This window comes from Typopeltis vanoorti, chromosome 19, assembly GCF_054136105.1.
Source record: "Typopeltis vanoorti isolate ZY-2024b chromosome 19, IOZ_Tvanoo_1.0, whole genome shotgun sequence".
Taxonomy (NCBI): Eukaryota; Metazoa; Arthropoda; class Arachnida; order Uropygi; family Thelyphonidae; genus Typopeltis; species Typopeltis vanoorti.
In genome coordinates, this window is record NC_143567.1 from 66338536 (window position 1) to 66359136 (window position 20601).

At 35.8% G+C, this 20601-nt stretch overlaps 1 protein-coding gene across 1 annotated transcript in view; it reads right to left on the reverse strand.

Moving 5' to 3' along the window:
- The window catches only part of LOC150096202 (uncharacterized), an 881296-nt gene that overhangs the window by 380765 nt on the left and 479930 nt on the right, over nt 1-20601 (reverse strand). The window contains exons 18-19 of the mRNA XM_090409004.1: nt 9007-9138; nt 2218-2403 (exon numbers count right to left, since the gene is read on the reverse strand). Of these exons, the coding sequence (XP_090265130.1) occupies nt 2218-2403; nt 9007-9138 (318 nt within the window). The remainder of the gene's footprint in view (nt 1-2217; nt 2404-9006; nt 9139-20601) is intronic.

Consider the following 20601-nt stretch of genomic DNA (forward strand, 5'->3'; position numbering starts at 1 on the left):
TGCTTATGTAAATACCTGTATAAGTGGGTTTTCTGTAAATGGAAAAGGATAACGAGCCATTAATAAATTGTTGTCACTATTGTATCTATAAAGGAGTGATAATTGTTACTTTCTTTTTCTGTGGAGAGGTTTATTTTAGGATGTTGGCTATTAAGATGCACTAAAAACGTATCCAGAGTGTCAGGGCCATGAGACCAAATAACAAACACATCATCAATATAGTGCACTCAAAATATTGGCTCAAGTGTTGCTGTGATGAGTGCTTGGTTTTCAAATTGTACCAAATAGAAGTACGCTGGGGGGGAAGACCCATTGCAGTCCTATAATAGCTGGAATAAATAGTGAATTTGAATTATGTCAGGAGGGAAAATTGTGGCTTAATGTGATCAAAGGTATATTAATAAATAGGAAAGTAATATCAAAACTGACCATGTTGTCAGAATCTGTCAAGGTTAGATATTTTTTATCACTGTTTTAAAGTGTAAAGAATTTGTAATATATGAGGGAGAGTTGCCTATGAGGAAGGGGAGAGAAGAAGTGATTTGGATAAATGTTTGGCCACTTTGTAGGTGGGGCTGCCTTGTCTACTACTGAATGAAAGGGAGTATTAGGTTTATGAATTTTAGCGATCCCATATGCCTGGGTTTGACATTTTTATTTCATATCCAAACACAAGTAGTACAGAAGTAAGTAAGTGGTACAACATGATTTACAACAAATTAGGCAACAATGAGATTAGCTTAGATTTGGTAGGTGAATTATACAGGGAATAATAATTACATATGAAAAAAAGGAAACTATACATAACTATATACAATAAACATGGTCAGATGTTCCTCCAGTATCTTGCACAATCAACTGCTCTTTCTGTGCAGGATATAAGGTCCTCTTTTGCACAAGGCGATGAAAGAAAGGGACAAGAAAGAAGGTGTTCCATGGACTGGGTTGTCCCACACTCACAATTGTCTGAGCCAGTGAGGTAGCCCCATTTGATGAGGTTTTGTTTGCAGTGTCCTGTCGTCCGAAGTCTGTTTAGGCTTTTCCAAGTATTCCAGTCCAAGTGGGCACCACGTGGAAGATGTTCGGCTGTTGGAATACCAGTATTATTTCCAGGATATAGTGCAAGCCATTGTTGAAGTCTTGTCTCTGGGAGGTTTTTAGATAGTTCAACAGTTGTCAGAAAGCTATGTCGGGATCTTAGTCTTTGGGGCAGTGAGGTCTGGCCGAACAGTGGGTGGCGTTCATAATTCATTTGTCTGCTTCTTTCATCAGCTGAGAATGCAGATCTTCGAATTGAAGGGGGTGCAATACCAGCCAAAGTATACAGGTCTTTTAGTGGTGTTGGTTTCAGGCATCCTGTAATTTGGGTTTGACATGATAAGGCTTATGCTTTTTGGTAATCTTTTTGGGTGAAGATGCAATGTTTTTTAATCATTTATACACTTTTTTCCTTTTGGGATTTTGTAGGATCCCGATCTGTAATCTGATGCAATACAATTTGGCTACCACTTAAAGATATTGTAAACATCAATGCACACAGTGGAATTAAACTTATAGAGTGCTGTGCAGAGCAGATATACTAGTTGCTGTGATTTGCTGCATTCCATTTGTCACTTGCTGGGGTTGTGATTGAATCATATATTTTATACAGAATAATGTAAAAGATAAACTGACTTTAGAAAGAGACTTAACTAGATGCAGAAATACTGACTGTTGTGCTACTTAAAATCCTGGATTTATGAAGAAAATACTACCAATCTGTTAGCTCTGTTTATGTGATTAGAGTAGTCCCACCCCATCTCTTCCTTGATGAATAAAGAATATTTAGAAAGTGAAAGGCATTTCACTTTTAGACATGCCATTTTAAGCAAGAAAACTGAATATTCTATATAGCAATCATGTACAAACATTTGATGACTGAGTAGAAAAGATTTTTTTTTTGACTGAACAGAACTGCTACATTATACATAAAATATAAGTATTCTCTGATTAGATCAAGACGATGGATCACTAAAACTACATCTTTGAAAAAAAATAACATCTTGAAATACTGCTGATAATGCATATTTAAATAAAAATTTCACAGCCAAAAATTTTTATTTAATTGGAAAACAAATATAATTTGTTTTCCAATTAAATGTGTGCCTAATGGTATGATTAAAAATAGTTGCAATTTCCATAAATTAAAAATAAATAAATGAAAATATACAAATATACCTTTGTATAAAATTGGTCTCCCATTTCTAAAAAGTATAATAGTTGGGAATGTAGTAATTCCAGCTTCCCTTGTTGCAAAATCTAAATCATCAGTAGTAACAAACATAATGCCATGTTCATCTGTGTCATCATCAATATTTTCTAGTTCATGGAGGATGGTTTCACACTCTGTACAATTTTCGGGTGCTATAAAAACCAAGCACATTATTGTTATTATTATTATTATTAATCATAATAACTTTTGCAAAAATGACTGTACAAGCAAAGAAACTATTTATTGAACTACTGAAAAAACATGGAATCATATTTTTTTAAAAGAAAAGTTGTGACTTTTCAGTCACAACTTTTAGACACTCGGAAGATGGGAAAAGACACTGTGATAACACTGTGCAGAATCAAATGGAGTCTCGAGGGAATGATAAAAGGTATAGAAATACTGACAATTTGATTCAATGATGTTTCTTTATACAAATGAGGGTGCTAAATGAAATGATGGCGCTAGTGAGCCAAATGCAGCGGACGCGATTTGAAGAGCTCCTGATTCAGATAAGTTTTACTAGGAATAATTAAGTATATATGCATAATTGTTTGAGTAAGAGCAGCTGTAAACGTTGTATGCTACCGGCATTATTAGTGTGGGGGATTTTTCTTGCCTAAACTAAATTAAGAAATCGTTATTATTAGACCTAGTAACCTGCAGAGAGAAAAAAGATGGCGGCAGCATTGTCATTCCATGGTTTTAATATAGATTTCAGTCATTTCGTTAAGTGTGAGGTCTGTTATATGTATTCCTTCAATTACATAAATGATTTGTGGATGTTTAGTGCAGATGGAAGAAGGGTGTGTGCAAAATGTGACCTGAACGAGGAGCTGATGAATGCAAATAAGAAATTGATGACAGAAAGTGTTAGCACCGATTGTGATGCGAGTGTACGTTTGAAAGAGAAGGATGGTGAGAAAAATGTTAAAAAGTCAGGAAAAAAGATAAAGAGTGATTTGAAAACCGTGACGGATGTTAAAAGGGACAAAAGTGAGGCGGAAAGAAACGAAATTGAGAGAACGAATGAAAGTTAAAATGGCCTGATGCAGAAATCGCAAGTGAAAAAAATTAAAAGAATAAATGATAGCGAAAAAAGAAAGGATGGCGAAAGTTGGACGCATGTTGGATCGAAAGTACTGAAACAAAGAAAGATGAATGACAGTCAAAGTGAGAAGAATGACAGCGAAAGTTGGACACATGTTAGTCCGAAAGTACGGAAACAAAGAAAGATAAATGAGAGTGAAAGTGAGAAGAATGATAGTGAAAGTTGGACGCATGTTGGACCGAAAGTATGGAAACAAAGAAGGATGAATGAGAGGGAAAGTGAGACGAGAGGGCTGAGAGTTAGGAAGTTAGAAAGATTTAATGATAGAGAGAATGTGTCGCGAGATTCAGAAGGTGAATTGGTTTGGATGAGGCAAGAAATGAAATGGATGCGGAATGAAATTAAGAGAATTCAGGTCAAAACTATTAAAATAAATCATGATAGCATGAAAGAGTTAACGAAAGATGAGCGAGTGGAGTTGTATGGCGACTCCATTATTAAAGGTGTGCTAGAGGATAAAATGCACAAGGTATGTTTTCCAGGCGGTAAAATGAGTAGAGTGATTGAGGCATTGGATATGAGGCGGGAGTGAGCAAATGAGTTAATCGTATTAATTGGTACAAATGATTTGAGAGAGAACAAAGAGCATGTCAAAATGAATGTCAAAAGATTGCTTGGAAAGATAAAAGAGAATAGTGTGACAGGAAGGGTAGTCAGTGTGTTGCCTAGGTATGATTGTGGTGAAATGAGGCGGAGAGCAAGCATTATGAAGGATATTCTGGCTGAAATGTGTGAGGAGATGGGAGTACAGTTTGTTAATGTGTGGAATGAGTTTGATGGATGAAGTGAGCTGTATGGGAGCGATGGACTGCATTTAAGTGGTTATGGTGTGAGTCGCTTGGAGAGACTGCTGCTGGAAGGTAGAGAAGTGAATACAGAGAATGAATCAGGTCGAGTGGGGAGTGATGTGGAAGAGCAGGAGAGTAAGACAGGACAGATTGAAGAAGTGAAAATGAATGGGGAAGTGAGTGGTATATGAGTATAGAAAATGAGAGAATGGATGTGCAAGAGGAGCAGGGAAACAGGGAGGCTCAGGGTGGACAGGGGGTACACAGCGTGAGAAAGGTGGATGCTCCAAGAGGAGGTTAGAGCATGTGTAGGCAGGAAAGAAATGGGATGACCAGGGATCAAGAGGAAACAGATGGAATTGCAAAGGGTTCTAAAATGAAGAAGCAGAAAGGGAAATGGCCCCAGTCCAGCATGCAGAGATCGCATCGAGAGAGTGGTATCAGTGGAACTGGCTGTAGATCCAGAAATGAGCTGTTGTGTTTGTATGCCAATGCTAGAAGTATAAGAAACAAGGCAGATGAAATGGTTGTACTAATTGCGTCTGTGCACCCGAAGATTGTCGGAATAAGTGAGACGTGGTTGGATGAGGAAGACATCCGGACAGGAATAGAGATGGAAAGATATGATGTGTTTCGTGAGGATAGAAGGGGTAAAAAGGGACGGGGAGTGCTATTTATGATAGAGAAAGAGTTATGTCCATACAAGGTAGAGATGCAAGATGGAAATAGCGCCAGTGGTTTTGAGGCAGTATGGTGTGAGATAGAGGTGAATAGAATCAAATACTCGGTGGGATGTTGTTATAGACCTGGTAATGTGGATGGTGGTGATAGTGAAATGTATAGTCAAATAAGCCAAGCAAATAAGAAAAGGATGATCATTATGGGTGATTTTAATTATGGCAATATAGACTAGAATGAAGAGCTAGCAACTGGAAGTAAAGAAAAATGAGTTTCTTGAGTTTTTGAGGGATAACTACCTCAGACAGTATGTAACAGAGGGCACACGAGGATTAAGGGTCTTGGATTTGGTCATCTCATCAGAGGATGTAATTATAAATGAGGTGTCAAATCATCCACCATTTGGTAAAAGTGACCATGAGGTGATTACCTGGGTGGTTGCCAGCAGTGCAAGGACCCCTGTGAAAAAAGGGTATATGTGGAACTACAAGGGGGGGGGGGTGTTGATTCTCGTAGACAGGCTTATACGTTGGTTATGCATTTCTAAATCACTTAGGGAATTGAAACAATGTAGATCCGAATATAAATTAAATTATACTTTAATAAATATTTCCGATATTTCGGCAATGTCACATTGCCATTTTCAAAAGGCACTTACAAAAAGGCAGGTGCACGCAAGGCACTACAATACAGTAAATGAGAATGAAGATATGAAGCTATCGTTCTTCTAGAAGTCCTGATGATGCCTTCTAGCGGGCTAAGTAGGTGTTCTTGGCCGTTGGGCTGAAGGTCTGCTGACGTATGCTTCCCAAATTTGGGGCAGTCACATACAACCAAATTTGTTGAGGTTTGAAGAGTTTCTTAGGGCTGAGGCTGATTCCATAAATAGTCTTTCGAATTTTTATTTGCTTTGGTGTATTACTGTAGCTTTCTTCCACTGTATTCTGTGTCGTGTATCCAGAGCATGGTCTACAAGACCAGAATGGCTGTACTTGTGAAACCAGATGTAGTCCTTGTGTTCAGAAATTCTGATATTTGCTGTCCTGCCTGTTTGGCCAAAGTACAACAGTTTACAACTGCAAGGGACCTGGTATACACCAGGTAGGTCTAGGGGAAGTGGTTTGTCTTTGGTGGAGCGGATAAGGGATGCCAATTTTCTGTAAGGCCTGTAACAGGAGGTGAGGTCATGTTTTTTTAGAATTTTGGTAATTTTTTCCGAGGTGCCTCGGATGTAGGGAATGGTGATGGATTTAGAGTAATCTTTGTTGTGGACCGGGGAGGGGGGGGCTGTGGTTTGTGGGTTTTAATATTTTTTAGATTTTTTTGGGGTGGTAGCCATTGGCTGAGAAAGTGTTGAGGATGTGATTTAGTTCAGTGTTAAGGGCCATGTCGTTAGAACAGATTGGTTTAGCCCTGTTGTATAGTGTTTTCGCCACTCCATATTGTTGTGAGGGGAGGGGGGGGGGGATTGTTGGTGAATGTATCTGCCTGTATTGGTCGGTTTTCTATAAACTGAGAAAACCAAGGTTCCATCAGGCTGGCGGGTGACTAGTGTGTCTAGGAAAGGGAGGCAGTTGTTTTCCTCTTTTTCCAGGGTGAACTTGATTCTGGCGTGTTGGTTGTTTAAGTGTGTAAGGAAGGAGAGGAGTGTTTCAGAGCCATGTGGCCAAATAGCGAACACATCATCAACGTAGCGAAGCCATATGGTTGGTTTTTGTGGGGCAGAGGCTAAGGCTTTTTCCTCAAAGGTCTCCATAAAGAAATTGGCCAAGGGTGGGGAGAGTGGTGAACCCGTGGCTATCCCCTCTATTTGTTTGTAGAATTTTCCCTGCCAAACGAAATAGTCTGAGTTCATTGTGAACTGAAATAGGGCTGAGATATCGGGAGAAAATTTAGCTTTGATTAGCTCTAAAGTTTCCTTGAGTGGGACATTTGTGAATAAGGAGGAGACGTCAAAGCTGACCATTATGTCAGTATGTTGGAGTATAAGGTTTTCTATGCTGGCTTTGAAGTGGGCTGAGTTTTTTATGTGTGAAGGTGTGTTGCCAGTATAGTGTGAGAGAGCTTTGGCCAAATGTTTAGCTAGTTTGTATGTGGGGAAATCAATGCCATCCACTATGGGACGTAATGGCACATTTTCTTTATGTATTTTTGGGAGTCCGTAAATACCGGGGGGGGGGGGGTATAGAGTTAAACAGCTTTAATCTGTTGGTAACTTCTACAGGCCAAGAAGTGACTTTCTTAAGGAGCCTGTGAAGTTTTCTAATTTGTGAGTTGGTGGGATTGTAATTGATAGGGAGGTAAGTAGCCCGATCTAATAGAAGAGCATTAAGCTTACCTTTGTAGTCCTTTTGGTTAAGTACTACAGTTGCATTTCCCTTATCCGCTTTGGTGATAACTAATTCTTTATTATTTCTCAATTCCTGTAGAGGTTTAAATTCCTTTTATTAAATTCCTATTATTCTCAGATTTAGTCACCAAGATCTGGAGAGGATGCAAAGGTAGATAACAAAATGCTATCAGGACTGTACAGTGCTTTTTATGAGGACAGACTAAGGATATGTGGACTGCAGAATTTGGTCGGTCAGCAGAAGAAGAAGAAGAGGTGATATGATGGAGACATTTGAACTCTAAAAGGGTAGTTACAGGATGGATACTTGGGAGTTCTTTTATATGATAGAGCAACAGGAAGGAGCCATCCCTGGAAGGCACCTTCCTGTTGATCTATATTCCTGTTGATACAGAGTCCTGATATCACTATATAATTCCTTATATAGATTCACTGATTCTCTCAGCGAATCTATATAAGGAATTAGCCAGACCACATATGGACTGTTGTGCTCAGATTTAGTCACTCACCGTCACTGTGTTCTACATACACAGTATATAAAACTGCAAAAGTTCATTAACATTTTATGTAAGGAAACTACAAATTGGTTATCAAAACTAATAACATTGTAGTGGTACTTTTTTTGTTTTTCAAAATCTTTTTTTGAAGTTACTGGTTAGATTAATCAGAGATTGACTCTCTGAACGATACCAGAAAGTTGTGTATGATGGAGCTGTATCTCAAAAAAGGGAGGTGACCAGTGGCGTGTCACAGGGTTCTGTTCTTGGGCCCCTATTATTTTAGTTGTTTGTTAATGATATTTCTTGTGGATTGACTGGGGATCTTCAAATGTTTGCCAATGATGCAAAGTTAGGTAGAATTATCAGGAGTAGTGCTGATGTTAATTCTCTAGATTTGAATAGGCTTTTTTAGCTTGGACAAATGAGTGAGGTTGCAGTTTCAATGTTTGGGATACAGAGACATAGAGATACATACTGTATTGGTGGAACTGAACTTCAGGAAATGGATGAGATTTGGATTCTTGTAGTGATGATGAACAGTGGACTGAAGTTCAGAAGGCACATTGCATATGTTGCAAAGACTGCACATCATATTGCTGCTATGATAAAAAGTACATTGACATGTAGGGATAAGAAGGTGGTGGTGGTGGTGCATCTATATAAGGAATTGGCCAGACCACCACATATGGACTGTTGTGCTCAGATTTAGTCACCTAGTTTTCATTGTGATGTGAAAACACTAGACAAGGTCCAAAGATGAATAACCAAAGTGATATCAGGACTCTGGGGGGTGTTGGTTATGAAGAGTGTTTGAGAGAATGTGAATTACAGAAGTTGGTGGATAGGAGGAAAAGAGAAGATATGATGATAGAGACCTTCAAGTTAGTTAAGGGATTCTATCAGATTAATACAAAAGAAATTATAAAAGAGTGGATGTTAAAATGGGAAGAACAAGGGACCATCCCTAGAAGTTGTATAGAAATGTGGTGAAGAAAGGAGTGAGGAGTATGTCTGTTACATGGAGAGTTGTTAGTGAGTGGAATGCATTGGCTGAGTGCATTGTAAGTGGAGGTAGTGTAAATAACTTCAAAGCTCATTAGAATAAATTTGAGTAGACCTCCTACGATGAAATGTTTTAAAATTACACAGTTTAAAAGTATATTATAATTTTTATAATATATAGAATGCCTTTTGAAAATAAATGTCATTATGGTACCAAAAATATTTACATGAGATAAATATCCAGTTTAGTTATTCTACATTTTTAATGTGTATCCATGCATAATATTTTAATACCTGAAAGCAGAGGATAAAACATATGAACTTACCAAAAAAAACCAAAACATATTCATAATTTTTTATTAGATCTTCAAGAATTTCCTCAGTAACTTCTTCTATTGTATCTTCTTCCTTCTGTTTGATTATCCAATCTAAAACTTCCTCTTCTTTCATTAAATCTCCTACATATATAAATCTATTTCATTTATTATATTCTTAAACCTAAACAAATAAAAAAATACACAAAACCTTATCTTTTTTATCAATAATAGTAGCTTTCATATTTATTTCATTTTCTTTTATATTTCATATATGAGAGCTCTCAAGATCTATAACACAACACCTGAGTTTCTTGGGAATGAGGGGAAGTGGTGTAGAATATCCAGAAGTGAGTGACCAAGATTGCGACTAGTCAGTGGAATGCGCCCTATGAGGAAAGAGTGAAGGTGTGCGGCTTGCAAAGTTTAGTTTATAGGTGGAAAAGAAGTAGAGAAATGATAAAAATTTATAAGGTACTGAGGATGTTCTATAAGATTGACATAAAAGAAATTTTTCAATATGACAGAAACAGAATGTCATTAGTAAGGATATGGACTAATGTTTTGCTTAGAGAGTAGTAAATGAGTGAAGTGATTGTCAGAGGTAGTTGTGACTGCCTTGACAATGAATGAGTTTAAGGAGGTAAGATAAGTACTGTGTGAATAATGGTTAGTGTGGGCCTCCCATAATGGAACTTCAGACTCCATGAAGATGCCCAAAATAATAACTATAATAATAAAAAGATTTTATGAATTTTTTTGTGAATCCAAGAGAAATTTCATCACTTAGAGTTAGGATGAGCTGGGCTTGTCGAATAATGACATAACATACATAACACACTGGCCTAATAGGTTATTATATCTGTAAAATGCAAGTCTTGTCTGGTCAGCTGCCAGTTTTGCCATTTGAAAAACCAGGAGGAAAAACCCTTCCACCTGCTTATATAAACCCTCAGTTCTAGACAAAATTCAAAGACAAGTTATTCCAAATAAAAGCATATGTCATAATATTTGTACAAATGCAGGCCTGGTTTTCCAAGTAGAGTGTATTTGCTCTCTGACAGGCTGCAGGCCTTATTATCCATCACAGGCATAAATGTTTGTGATTACCTTTAGGGGAGAGAGACATGAATTTCATTGCTCTTGCTGTGAGACCACTGACTCCTAAAGTGGTGAAAAGAAGTTCCATGTTTGGTTTCTAGAAAAAGATTTATGGGCTATAAAAATAAATTTAAAAATGTAATTAATAAAAACAGAAAAAATTCCCTTAGCCCATCCACAGTAATAATGTACAATGTGTTGAAAGACACATCTATATATATATACCAGTGGCGTCGCATGCCCATTTCGGTTTGGTGTGCTGTCGTGTGGGTTATGCAACCGGTGCTACAAATTTCACGTCAATTTGACCATATATATGGGCATGCACCTGCAAAAAATTTTCCAGGGGGGGGGGGGGGGCAAAGCTTGGAGACGAATAATTACATCAATAAATTTTTATAATTATTGATTCTTTTTCTTCTTCTTCTTCCTAACATGGAATTTAGGCCATGTGGCCTATTCCGGTCTCATGCCATCTCTTTCTTGGTCTTCCGATTCTTCTTTTTCCACTTATTTTGTATCTGTATAATATTTTTGGTAGTCTGCTGTTGTCCATTCGATTTAAATGTTCTAGCCATTTTTGTTTATACTGTCTTATGTAGTGATTAATTGGTTTTATTTTCAGGGATTGTAAGATTTCTTCATTTGTTTTGTGGTCCCACTTGGTATATCCAGCTGTTTTTCTGAGGAACTTCATTTCTACTGTTTGAATTCGTTTTTCATCTTTCCTTTTCATGGTCCATGTTTCGCTTCCGTATAGTAGAGTTGGTTTTGACAAGACATTATATAGTCTGATTCTAGTGTGTTTTTGTACCAGGGATGGCTTAAATATATTATTTATTATGCCATTTACTTTGACAAAGTTTGATATTTTAGTGTCTATGTCTTTTTCTTCTTCGTATGATAGATCACATCCCAAGTATCTGAAAGTGTTTACTTGTTCTAGTATTTTATTATCTATCACTATTTTACTTCTTATTGGGTTTTCTCCTTTGAATGCCATTATTTTTGTTTTTTCTTTGGATATTGTCATATTATATTGCTTTGAGATATCATTTAATGATTTTAATGATCTTTGTAAGTCATCTTCTGATGTAGCTAATACTATTTGATCATCTGCAAATAGTAGTGTATCTATCTTCATTTGCGGGGTCATTTGTATACCAAATGGGTTATGCTGTTTCCAGATTGTTATTATTTCATTTATATATATATTGAAAAGTAGAGGGTGAGAGGGTACATCCTTGTCGTACCCCTCTTGATATATCTTTCCATTCTGAGGTGTGTTCTAATTTAACTGCTATTTTATTTCCTGTATATATTTCTTGAATAGATTGTAAAAGTTGTTTTGGTATGTTTAAATCGGTTAATATTTTAAACAATTTTTGTCTACTAATTTTGTCAAAGGCTTTTTCATAATCAATAAATGCCACGTGTGTTTCTTTTTGAAATTCTCTTCTCTTTTCTATTAATAATTTTAAAGTAAAAATTGGATCTATGCAGGATCGGCCTTTTCGGAAACCGTTTTGTTCTTCTAGTAATTTGTTTTCTACAATGCTGTTTAGTTTCTCTTTTAATATTCCTGCATATATTTTATATCCTGTATTCAGCAGGCTAATTCCCCTATAATTATTGCAATTGTCTTTATTTCCTTTTTTATATATTGGGATAATCAGTGCTTTTTTCCAAGAGTTAGGGGTTTTTCCAGATATCCAAACCATATTAAAAAATTTCAGAAGTCTTTCATTAAATTTTTCACCTGCATTTTTGTATAGTTCTATATTTATATTGTCTTCTCCTGGCGTTTTCCTATTTTTCATCTTCTTTATTATATATTTCAGTTCTAACACTGTGATATTTTCTATTAGGTCATTCTTTGTCTTATAAAATTTTAATTCATTGTTCTCATCTGTCCAGAGATTTTGGAAATAGGTCACCCATTTTTCTAAATCTATTGTTTGTATTTTTATCTTTTCTTTTATTTCTTTATTCATGTATTTTATTACTTTATAGGTTTTGGGTTGTGGCTTAAATAAATCCTTTTCTAGTTCTGTTACTAAATTGTTCCATCTTTCTCAATGTTTTTTCCTTACTTCTTGTTTTGCAATTGCACTATTTCTTTTATACTCTATTTCTGCTTCTATTGTTTTGGAATTTAGTCATTTCTGGTAACTGTCCTTTTTGGTTTTTATTATATTTTCTATTTCTTTGTTCCAGTCTCGTAGTCCTCTTTTTCTAATCCATTTGTGCTTTATTCCTAAGGTTTCTGTTGCTGCTTTTGTGAGAATTTGTTTCAAATTTTCCATTCATCTTCTATGTCACTTGATTCATGTGTGGTTTCTGTTTTTAAGTTTGTGCATTTTTGATATTGTAGTCTAACTTGAGCATCCTGTAATGAAGAAGTTTTGTAGCTTGGTTGGTAAGAATTTTCAATTCTATGTGTTTTTAGCCACTTTGGTTTAAAACGAATTTTTGCTGATACCATATAATGATCAGAGTTTAATTCAAAGCCTCGATATGCTCTTACGTCTAAAATTAACTCCGCTAATTTAAAATTTGTGATAACGTAATCAATTACTGATTTGTATCCTCTGGCTGACCAAGTATATTTATGTATTTCCTTGTGTTTAAACATTGAATTCATTATTCTCATATTATTATAAATGACAAAATCGCGCAATCTGCGACCATTTTGATTACATGCATCTTCATCAAATTTACCTATGTTTGTTTTGTATTTTTTGTTTCCTATTCTGGCATTTAAGTCTCCTGCTAGCAGTAAATAGTCAGTTTTGTTTGTTTTATCTATGGCATTCTGTAATTCTTTATAAAATATATTACTATCTTCTTCTTTTCCCTCTTCTGGTGCATATGCACCAATTATTGTTATGTGGCCTCTTAATGTCTTGAGTCTAATTTCTATTAGTCTTTCATTCAAATAGTTGTATAATAAATTTAGTTTAATCCTTTATCCAAGTGTGAGCAAACAAAGTTTGCGCCTGAAAGTATCTTCAGGACTGGGTTAAGGTGGTACAACACCAGGGCAACTCGTTGCAAAGGTGGAGCAAGTTCCAACACTCCTATCTCAGTATCTCCTATAATGCAAAACACATCTCCTTGCGGATATGTCTAATTAACATTAAGGGAAGGGCCACTACCCAGACTAGTTTCGACCTTTATTGAGGTCTCTTCAGTGGGAGCCAGGCCTAAGTGAAGATATCAGGCAGAAGCATTAGCAGGTCATCTCTACCTATAGGAATTGCCAATTGGTGTGCCACCCTTTTTTAATAATTTACTCTGGATATCAATAAAGGTCGAAACTAGTCTGGGTTGTGGCCCTTCCCTTAATGCATAACATTAGACATATCCACAAGGAGATGTGTTTTGCATTATAGGAGATACTGAGATAGGACAGTTGGTAGCTTGCTCCACCTTTGCAACGAGTTGCCCTGGTGTTGTACCACCTTAACCCAGTCCTGAAGATACTTTCAGGCGCAAACTTTGTTTGCTCACACTTGGATAAAGGATTAAACTAAATTTATTATACTCTAACCAAGTGAAAAATAAACTTTCAAATAGTTGTAATATACAATATTGTTCTTTAGGGATTTATGTACCATAATCATTATACCTGCTTTTGCTCTTTCTTCTTTTTTCACCCCCACTGTAGATTTGTATATAGTTGTTTGTTTCTTTTGTACCTTTTTGTTTTTTCTTTGTTTCTGTTACTATACATATCTTTATGTTAGCTTGGTTTAGTTGTTTATCAAGTTCTTCTTCTTTGTGTGCAATGCTTCTCACATTCCATGTTGCAATCTTCATTATGTGTTCCTTTTTCCAATTTCGTTTACCATTTCCTGGGTTGTGGTCTTTTCCCTGACAATCCGTCCAGCTTTTCTTTGCATGAAACTTGAAAGTATTTTGAATTTCCCCAGGGCAGGTTACTAACCTGTCGCTGGGTAAGTCCAGTGGTAGGGCTGCTGCCTAATGCCTCTGGACAGGCAGATCTAACAGCATTTACTCTGTTAGGGTGTTAAGGTTATACCGCTCATACTCGGTCGCCAGTGCCTCATTTGTACTTTTAGAACAGGATGGACCACGGGAAGGTGAGGTTGACATTTGAGTGGGAGAGGCTATGTATTGTGCTTTACCACCCCTTCCACCCCAATTATTGATTTAAATAAATAATTACATCAATAAACGTCTTTTAGCATTTTTTGATGTAATTATTTGTCGATCTATAAAGACATTATTTTCATTTTACATCGATTTTAATGATCTTGGAAAATTCTTGGAAAAAAATATTCAGAATTAATAGTTTTTTGCACAATTTCATATATAAAAAAATTGTGGAATTTTTTACTCAATCCTGGAGGGAAGTGCTCCGTTCACCCCCCCCCCCCTCTGCAGACACCCATGACAGTGTGATTGCATTTTTATCGATGTATGAAAGTTTTGAGAGTGCATAGCACATCAGCGCTCATCTTAATTGGTCCAATGCAATTAATTGCAGGATAACTTTGAACACTTCTGCGTAGAGTGGGGGGAACAATCTATTTCTTTTAGGATTTATTAGAAAACAACAATGAAGGTGAATGCTATATTTGGTTGTATATCTGAAATACTCAAAGATGAAAATATATGTCCCATCATTTATAAGACATGTAAGAATAGGAAAGAAAAGTGTGAGTGGAAACACTTTCATTAATGGTAATCGAATTATTAATAACTATCATTTGTGATATGTGTCCCATAAGTTGCTGAGTAGGGCGACTAGCATGATCCTATAAAGTCTAAACATGAATAAGTGAATTTATGATGGCATAATTAAAAAAAAAAAAAAAAAAAAAACTTATGAAGAGAGAGAGAGTATTGCAGGAATAAATATGGTTTCATGGAGCAGCAAATCTTGTAAAATTTGTTGCATATGTTATGTGTATTTCCCTGGCTTGTGTATATTTCACTGCATTTTCCAAGAATTTTATTTTGTTTACTGAGACTCAGTATACATAACATCCGATCATTATCGAAATTATTCACACTTTTGGGAATCCTAAATTCATTAGTTTTTGTTTTTTTTTTAGTATCAGTGGTTCTTCTGTCTTATCAATCTCACACATGCTGGTGTTATAAAGAGATTTGATCTCTGTTACCAAATGATATAAAGAGGGGAATTATTTATTAGTTTATTTATTATCAATCCTCATTTGTTATGAGATTTTCTCTATAACGATTATTTCTATTTCTGAGTGTTTTTATTTATATGCAGAAGGGTTCAATTCCAATTGGTGCAATGACTTTTAACCGTTTCTTTCAGAATCCAAAAATCACTGACTCAAGACCAAATACAAAATATACACATTCAATAAAACAAAAACAATATATACACATTCAATAAAACAAAAACAATATATACACATTCAATAAAACAAAAACAATATATACACTTCAAATAAAATTACACAACTAACTACAAAATTAACTGGATCCAAGGCCTTTGAAAATAAACTTACACTTTAGAGATCACCCATTCTCTGACTCATTCTATTACTGGTCTGTTTAACATATGCTTAATCACATCTACTAGACTAAACACCTTGTTTACACAATAACAAAATGTTCATAGTCAGTTTCTTTGTTAAGGCCTTTTTTCGAAGATATAAGATTCTCTTCTTCTTTTTCCATACAATCCTTTCTCATCACCCTTATGTAGCACACATTATTCCTCCTGACTCTGAAGTAAGATATTCTGAATTCACCGAAGTATTGGTACTCTTACCTCATGCAGTTCAATTTTTGTTCATTTCTGTACCAGCAGAAAAAATTTCTTCTAATGCTTTATCTAAGTTGCTAAATTCCATCTCCTTTTCCAGTAGAAATAACAGATAAATCCGGCATCCTTAAAAGAGATGAAATTTTCAATCAGCGATTCCTCGAACATTCCTATAGAATGTCAATTGCAATATTTTCTTTTATTTACCAATACCTATTTACAGTCTTAACTCCTTCACTTTAAAGGCTCACAGTTCTACGATTCCTTTTTCGGAATCTTCTATTAATATGTCCCTGACTGTCACATAAAAACTTAATTTCCTAACAATAAAATTTTGCCGGCCTGCGTTCTTAAACTTCCATTAGCGCACTTTTGTTTTTCCTCCATTACTTCCATACCAAATGCTCCCTTGTTGTTTTCGTTACCTCGATACTGAATGCTCTCTCTGTCAGCTGTCAATCACCCATCAAACTCCTCAGTGAGCATGTGCACTCCATGAAAGTGGCAAGCAAGAAGTTATGTATAATGGCTGACGTCGTCTCCATTAGCTTTACAAGAATGTCTTTACAAAACACAGTACTTAATAATTTTAAACACAATAAAATTTCTCAAAGTAACAAAACTATCCAAATCCAGTAACTACATACAATTTTTTAAATGTTCACATTTCATTTTGACAAAATAACATCGATTAATGCACCCATCGCAAGTGCCCCCAATATGTATTATGAAACCAAAACTAATAATGTACTAACATAAACAATTAAAAAACAGTCATAATTTAAAATTAGGAATATTTTTACACTGGTATTTTGTTGTAGATCACCAACATCTTATTTTTATTCAGGAATGGATATTTTTTACTGTCTGTTGTTTCCGAAGACTAGAATAAAAATGTCTCCATACCGTTAAAAAAACTTTGCAACCACAACAGATGCTATACTGCACAAGCAAAAGAAAAAACAATTAGCATTTATCTCCTAACATCCACTTTCAAATTTTCAGTTCCAGAAAACATGTGTAACAGCTGTTTGTAATACGGCCATCAGATACAGAAAACGCTCAACTCATGACAAGGTGACAACATTCAATTAGATTGGTTGACACAATAACCAATCACAGTCGGTGCTGGGAGAGCTCAAAATGTTAGCTCACCCAGTCTCACCTTCTCATCAGTTTAAAAACACTAAACACTAAGAATTTGACCAGCTGCGCTCTCTTTACATCTTTTCGAAGGGCTCAAAGGTGTATGCATTTTGAAAGCACACCCGAGCTATTAACACGAATGTGACGCAATGTTTATGCAGCGAAAAGTGCTCTCTTTATGAAGCACTAATGCTTTATTTATCACCTTCATGAAGAGGACAATGAAGCATTAGAATATTGTGCTTAATTTTAGAAATCACGCAAAGTCTGCAAATAAGTGGAGGAGTCTTTAATGGGAATAAATGCAAAAATTTAATCTCGGTGATACTGATATTTCGTCAATGAGCACTGCACACTGTAAAAAATTGAATGACTAGAAACCGAGAAAAATGAAAACAAAGTTTATTAGAACAAATAGTTTCAGCTTGTATCAGCCTTCTTCAGGTGCACATTAAAAAAGAAATAATCAATAAAACAGAGGAAATAACTGTAAACATCATGGAAAGTCAGTGTATATATTTCAACATTGAAACGTTGAAATCTGCACATTCAAAACTGTTCTCTCATTGGCTTCATTGTTGGGTGTATGCATGCGTATAGCATCTCACAAACGCCAGTATTTGATCATAACACAATGACAGTCTGAAAGATTGTAACTCAGGTTGTTGTTGAGATGTAGGGGGTTGAGAATGATTTCTTTTGATTCTATTATCTTCCTTTCTAATTCATCGTGGCAACGGAAAATGTTATTAGACTTGTCCCATTGGATTGTATGGCTAAGGTTATCTTCATTAGAATTGGCCGAAAACAGAACATGGCTAGACAAAGCACTGGCTCGCATTCTCCAGTAACTGACGTCTCTCCTATGTTCTTCAATGTATAACTCGATCGATTTCTCTGTTTCGGCAAAGTAAGGTATATCACAGTTGCACCAAATCTGGTAAACACTGGGATATTTAAGGTTGTGATGTCTAGGTTTTCGGACGGCTCACTAAGGAGCAGATTTTCGGAAGAGGAGTAAATAAAGTTCTTATGTTGTATTTCCTAAGAACCTGGCCAATTTGAGTGAGACAGAGCTTATGTATGGTATAGAAATATTACCTTTCACACTATTGGTCTCTTCATTATGGTGAGCGGATGGATTTAATAGGAATTTGTCAATTGTTTTTTGTGAATAACCATTTAGTTGAAAAGTAAATCTGAGAAAATTGAGTTCTTTATTAAGTTCTATCTTATCATCAAGAAGAGAGCGAGCACAATGTCCTGGTGTAGAAATGATTCCGAACTTTTGAGGAGGATAATGATGGGATTGACCATGGAGATATCTATTGGTGTGGGTAGCTTTTCTGTAAATTGAGATTTTTAATTGCTCTGAAGAACGGGTCCATTTGATGTCCAAAAAAGGAAGAGAACCATTAGCTTCAAACTCAGCTGTAAATTTTATGTTCGGATGTGGATTATTTAGATGTTATAGGAAGTTCAGGGGAGATTCACGGCCATGGCTCCAAATCAGGAAAATATCATCAATATATCTTTTCCAAATTCTTGGTTTTAAAGGATAAGAAGAGATAGCTTTAACTTCCAGATCTTCTAAATAGATGTTTGCAAGTACAGGTGACAATGGACTATTGCAAGATCATAATTTTGTTTATAGATGGTATCCTGAGTAGATGCAATGAGTAAGTAAGGCCATGAGCTTTTTAGATAATTTATCTTTGAGTAGTACAAGAACTTCGTCCGTAGGAGCATTGGTAAATAAGGAGACTAGTCATGATTTCATCTTCCTTAATAATAATATTTTTTATACATGATACAAAATCTGCGGAGTTTTTAATAAATGATGATGATTTACGGGAAAAACATTTGAGAGATTTTGCCAGATATTTTGAAAGGTTATATGCTGGACAGTCAATTCCTTCTATGATAGTTTGAAGTGGGGTATTTTCCTTATTCCATATAATCGTGGAATAAGCAGATGGAGAGAACGAAGAGAAAGACGTAATGTTCTAGGTAGTTCAGAGGTAGTTCTCAGTAGATTATTGGTCTGGTTGTGGTGTTCGTGGGCGGGATCTCTATCTCAAGGATCAAGTAAGTGTCACTCCATAACAATTCCATCATCTTGTTATGATATTCATCAATGTTAAGAACAACTGTGCGTTGCCTTTATCCGTGGGAAGAACAAAACAACAACAAAAACAACAAAAATTATATTTTTGTTGTTTTGTAACTTCTTAATAGCCTGTCGTTCCGATGAAGAGATATTGTCTGTAGGGGGTTTGGTGTTATTGATGGATTTAATGCGAAGTAGGTTTACCTCTTGGGTAGGAAGAAAGGAGGTAGCTTTTTCGATCTTTGTAAGTAATAATTCTTTTGGAATAGATCTAGGGGATAAAACAAAATGAACGGCTGAGTTTGAAGCTAATGGTTCTCTTCCTTTTTTTGGATATCAAACTGACCAGTTACTCAGAGAAATTAAAAATCTCGATTTAAAAGAAAGCTACCCACACCAACAGATATCTCCACGGTCAATCCGTTTATTATCCTCCTCAAAAGTTTGGAATCATTTCTACACTAGGACATCATGCTCGCTCTCTTCTTGATGATAAGATAGAACTTAATAAAGAACTCAATTTTCTCAGGTCTACTTTTCAACTAAATGGTTATTCACAAAAAACAATTGACAAATTCCTATTAAATCCATCTGCTCACCATAATGAAGAGACCAATAGGGTGAAAGGTAATATTTCTATACCATACATAAGCTCTGTCTCACCCAAAATGGGCCAACGTTCTTAGGAAATACAACACAAGAACTTTATTTATTCCTCTTCCAAAAATCCACTCCTTATTGAGCCGTCCGAAACCTAGGCATCACAACCTTAAATATCCCAGTGTTTACCAGATTTGGTGCAATTGTGCACCAAAAGTTTGACCAAACAGAGAAATCGATCGAGTTACGCATTGAAGAACATAAGAGAGACATCAGTTACAGGAGAATGTGAGCCAGTGCTTTGTCTAGTCATGTTCTGTTCTCGGCCAATTCTAATGAAGAAAACCTTAGCCATACAGTCCTATGGGACAAGTCTAATAACATTTTCCATTGCCACGATGAATTAGAAAGGAAGATAATAGAATCAAAAGAAATCATTCTCAACCCCTTACATCTCAACAACAACCTGAGTTACAACCTTTCAGACTGTCATTGTGCTATGATCAAATACTTGCGTTCGTGAGATGCTATACGCATTCATACACCTTAACAATGAAGCCAACAAGAGAACAGTTTTGAATGTGCAGATTTCAACGTTTCAACGTTGAAATATATACTAACTTTCCGTGATGTTTACAGTTATTTCCTCTATGTTTTACTGATTATTTCTTTTTTAATGTACACCTGAAGAAGGCTGATACAAGCTGAAACCATTTGTGCTAATAAACTTTTTTCATTTTTCTTGGTTTCTAAAAATCAGAAAAAAATCAGCTAACGCCTTTTTATTCCCGTAAACGGGAGTAGGCGAGGCCATTTAGCCCTATCTAACTTTTTTTTTTGGAGACTGAGTGGGCAGTTCAATCTCCACTGGTACCAA